The sequence below is a fragment of the Microtus pennsylvanicus genome, chromosome 8 (genome assembly GCF_037038515.1).
Source record: "Microtus pennsylvanicus isolate mMicPen1 chromosome 8, mMicPen1.hap1, whole genome shotgun sequence".
Classification (NCBI taxonomy): Eukaryota; Metazoa; Chordata; class Mammalia; order Rodentia; family Cricetidae; genus Microtus; species Microtus pennsylvanicus.
Window position 1 is genome coordinate 23,933,789 of NC_134586.1, and position 3,712 is coordinate 23,937,500.

Sequence of the window (3,712 nt, forward strand, 5' to 3'; positions counted from 1 at the left end):
TCGGACCTCTTTGCAATCTTTAAAAGATTTAACTAGCCGGGCGATGGTGGCCCACGCCTTTAATCCCAGCACTCGGGAGGCAGAGGCAGGCGGATCTCTGTGAGTTCGAGACCAGCCTGGTCTACAGAGCTAGTTCCAGGACAGGCTCCAAAACCACAGAGAAACCCTGTCTCGAAAAACCAAAAAAAAAAAAAAAAGAAAAAAGAAAAAAAAGATTTAACTATTTGCCTGTGGGGGCGGGGGGGGGGGTATGGACGTGGAGGCCAAAGACATTGACTCCCCTGAGTCCCCTGCAAGGACCCAAAGCTCTTAACCACCCAGCCTCCAATTTGCATTTTATCTAAAGCGTGTAACAAGATAAATAGTCCCCTATCTTCCTGTATCACCTAATTGCTCTGTTTTCTTTAGATTCCACAAGATAGCATTAGTCCGGGCTCTGGTAGCCATACCTGTAATTCCAGTGCTTGGGAGGCTAAGGAGGAAAAGTGACTTCAAAACAACCCGGCCTACTTAAAAAGACCAGTTACTCGACAGACCGCTGCTGGTCGTTAAGTTTATTCTACAGAATCTTAGCTAAATGGCTTCTAAACTGCACATCTGCCAAGGCTCCAAGCCGGGCCTCCATTTTTTTTTAGATTTATTAATTTTATCATGTTATGTGTATTGTTTTATGTGTTTGCCTGGTGCCCTTGGAGGTCGGAAGAGGGCATCAGATCTCCCTAGAGCTGGAGTGTGTGGGTGCTGGGAATCTTGGGAGGATAGCCACCGCTCTTAATCTCTGAGCCATCTCTCTGTCACCTGCAAGGCGTTCTTAAGGCAGGGCTTCTGCTCTGTCAGGTCACCTTCCCGAGGCTTACCAGAAAATAGCAAACAAGAGCAGCCTTCGGAGATCCCGTGGATCTGTGTCTTGCTTCAACAGTGTTTGGACGGAACAGACCCGGGGCCTCCCTTTGTTAGCTTCCACCGCTCCTCATCTGCAGCCGCAGCCTCCGGGACCATCACCTCGCCGCCTTCAGCTCCCAGGACCAGCTAACACCGTCTCTTTGCGGGTAGCTCCAGACTGCGTCTCAACCATGACCTCCCAGATTCGTCAGAATTATTCCACCGAAGTGGAGGCTGCCGTGAACCGCCTGGTCAACCTGCACCTGCGGGCCTCCTACACCTACCTCTCCCTGGGCTACTATTTTGACCGGGATGACGTGGCTCTGGAGGGTGTAGGCCACTTTTTCCGCGAATTGGCCGAGGAGAAGCGCGAGGGTGCCGAGCGTCTCCTCAAGTTGCAGAACGATCGCGGAGGCCGTGCACTCTTTCAGGATGTGCAGAAGCCATCTCAAGATGAGTGGGGTAAAACCCAGGAGGCCATGGAAGCTGCCCTGGCCTTGGAGAAGAACTTGAACCAGGCCCTCTTGGATCTTCATTCCCTGGGCTCTGCCCGCACAGATCCTCATCTCTGCGACTTCCTTGAAAACCACTTCCTGGATAAGGAGGTGAAGGTCATCAAGAAGATGGGCAACCACCTGACCAACCTCCGCAGGTTGGCTACTGGGCCCCAGGCATCTCTGGGCGAGTACCTCTTTGAGCGGCTCACTCTCAAGCATGACTAGGAGGCCTCTCCTTCCGAGGGGCTCCCACCTCTGCTCTGCACCAGCCCGCCTCAGGACCTTCACCCGAACCTCTCAAGAAGCCACTAGGCAGCTTTGTAACGCCCTGGAGCCCCTCTCAAGTTTTGGACCAAGTAAAAATAAAGCCTTTTGAAGCAGCAAAAAAAAAAAAAAAAAGAAAAGAAAATAGCAAACAAGCAGAACTCGAGCAGCAGCAGATCCCATCCTTGGCATTTCGTGCTTCTCCATTCATCCAAACCCTCTTTGCTTCTTAGGGATGGTCTTAAAGCACAATAAGAACCTCTGCAACGGACATCTGGTCCCTTTAAGGACATAATGGCCAACCCCGCCTCCCTCCCACCTCTCTGCAACGCTGTTCTAAGTGGGCCATTGTTTAATGTCCTCGGACAATTAGCCGCGTGACACTCTCCTTGTCTCCTCCAGGTTCGTGGGAGTGGGAATTTGGCCTCGTAACTTGGCAACCACTGAACTACCGGTTGAAGGTGCCTGTAGGGGCACTGGAGTTGGTGCTTTACGGTTGGGTTACTCCGGGTTCTTAACGGAAGCAGGCGGCAAAGCCAAGCGATCCCGCCCCCGTTGCCATAACAACGGTATACAGCTTCGACTACCCTCCCCCAGTTGCGTCTTCCAAAACAACAACAACAACAAAAAAGTAGTCCTGGCCTCTTAGCATCAAAATCCTCTCCGTAACTACTGCTAGAGGAAGAGAACCAGGGTCTGCACCCCCTCCGAAGGCGAGCAGGGTGGGGGAGTTGGAGACCGCGCCTTAGGGCAATGGTGTTAAGCAGAGAGATAGCATTAGAAGAAATGAATGGAGACGGGGTTGGGGGTGGCGGGGAACCCGGAGGTGAGGTGTAAGTAGGTAAAAGAGGGGAGGAGGGTCTGGTAGGGGAAGATTTTAGGAAGACGCGTAGAACTCTATCAAAGGGAATCCAGGAAGGAGGAACATGGGTTCCTGGGTCAGAGTTGGAGCCACTGTGAAGGCCAGAATGGTCAGGAGTTTGGGAGGGTGTCCCGGAGGGAGCGGGGTCCTCCAAACAGAGGCTGGGAACCCAAACATGTTCTCTAGGATGAGGAAAGCTGCGCGGTGGGAGGTCAGAAGTGGCCTGCTGTACAGGGTACCTGTAAATGAAGTTGAGGGAACCGGAGGGTGTGATGGGGTGGGAACTAAGACCTCTTTTCTCGGTGCCAGGACTGAGTTTCAGCTGACTCCAGAGGGCAGAGGGGAGCAAGATGTCGGATGAAGATGACCTGGACGACATTGAGCTGGACCAGGATGATCTGGAGAAGGAAGAGGAGGACAAGGAGATGGAGGAGTGGGAAGACTACAAGAAGGAAGGGGAAGAAGTCTCTGAGGAAGTGAGAGCCGGGAGGAGGGGTCCCGGGGCTGGGGGCTGGGGGGGGGAGGGCTAGAGAAGAGCTGCAAAGAGATGTCTTTACTGCCTTCCTCTTACAGTGGATGCCCACCCCCCTCACGGAGGCCATGATGAAGGAAGGGCTTTCTTTACTCTGCAAGACTGGCAGCGGACTGGCTCATGCATACATTAAGCTAGAGGCTAAAGACAGGTAAGGACCAAGAAGCTGGAACCCCGCCAGCCTCCCCTCTCTCATTCCCGAGTGTTTTGGCTAGACCTGGTGACTCTCTCATCTGACCTAATGGGAAGAGAAGGAAGAAAGGCGTCTTTAGTGTCCATGGTCAGGTTGTACCTTGTTCATGCTAGACAAGCCTTTTTACCACGAAGCTACGTCTCCAAGCCCAGGCGGAGACTCCACAGTGAAGGCTTGTCTAGCATGTACAAAGGCTCTGGTTTTGATTGCTGCACTGAGAAACAAGAACAAGACTCCACCTGCCTCCTCTTCCCCCTTTATAAACTGTCTCTGCTGCCCTCGGCTCAGCATCTCTTCTCGGTTCTTGCTGGGTTCTTATCCTTTATGGTGAATCTCCCCGCACCCCCACCCCCATCTCCTAGGGACCTCACGGACATCAACCTGCTGCGCTCCTACATCCATCTTCGTTACGTGGACATCTCTGAGAACCACATTACAGACCTGTCGCCACTCAACAGTCTCACCCACCTCCTGTGGCTCAA

At 52.9% G+C, this 3,712-nt stretch overlaps 2 protein-coding genes across 5 annotated transcripts in view; both read left to right on the top strand.

Annotated features, from left to right (window-relative positions):
* The first annotated feature begins 868 nt into the window (after window positions 1–868).
* LOC142856035 (ferritin light chain 1-like) lies at window positions 869–1,780 on the top strand. The gene has a single exon (XM_075982804.1). The coding sequence runs from the start codon at window positions 1,074–1,076 to the stop codon at window positions 1,602–1,604; it is 531 nt and encodes a 176-aa protein (XP_075838919.1). The 5' UTR covers window positions 869–1,073; the 3' UTR covers window positions 1,605–1,780.
* Window positions 1,781–1,953: 173 nt separating this feature from the next.
* The window catches only part of Lrrc23 (leucine rich repeat containing 23), a 9,713-nt gene continuing 7,954 nt past the window's right edge, over window positions 1,954–3,712 (top strand). Inside the window, exons 1-4 of one of the 4 annotated variants that reach the window (XM_075982809.1) lie at window positions 1,954–2,045; window positions 2,815–2,981; window positions 3,079–3,188; window positions 3,593–3,712. The exon at window positions 3,593–3,712 is cut by the window's right edge and continues 134 nt beyond it. In XM_075982809.1, coding sequence (XP_075838924.1) covers window positions 2,856–2,981; window positions 3,079–3,188; window positions 3,593–3,712 — 356 coding nt within the window. In that variant the 5' untranslated portion in view covers window positions 1,954–2,045; window positions 2,815–2,855. Of the gene's footprint in view, window positions 2,046–2,213; window positions 2,357–2,595; window positions 2,615–2,814; window positions 2,982–3,078; window positions 3,189–3,592 lie in introns of those variants that run through there. The other 3 variants (XM_075982808.1, XM_075982810.1, XM_075982811.1) reach the window with 3 other exon arrangements.

What these genes read in the sequence shown, in the direction of transcription:
- LOC142856035 (XM_075982804.1), top strand. Translation starts at nt 1,074, where the DNA reads ATGACCTCCCAGATTCGTCAGAATTATTCCACCGAAGTGGAGGCTGCC.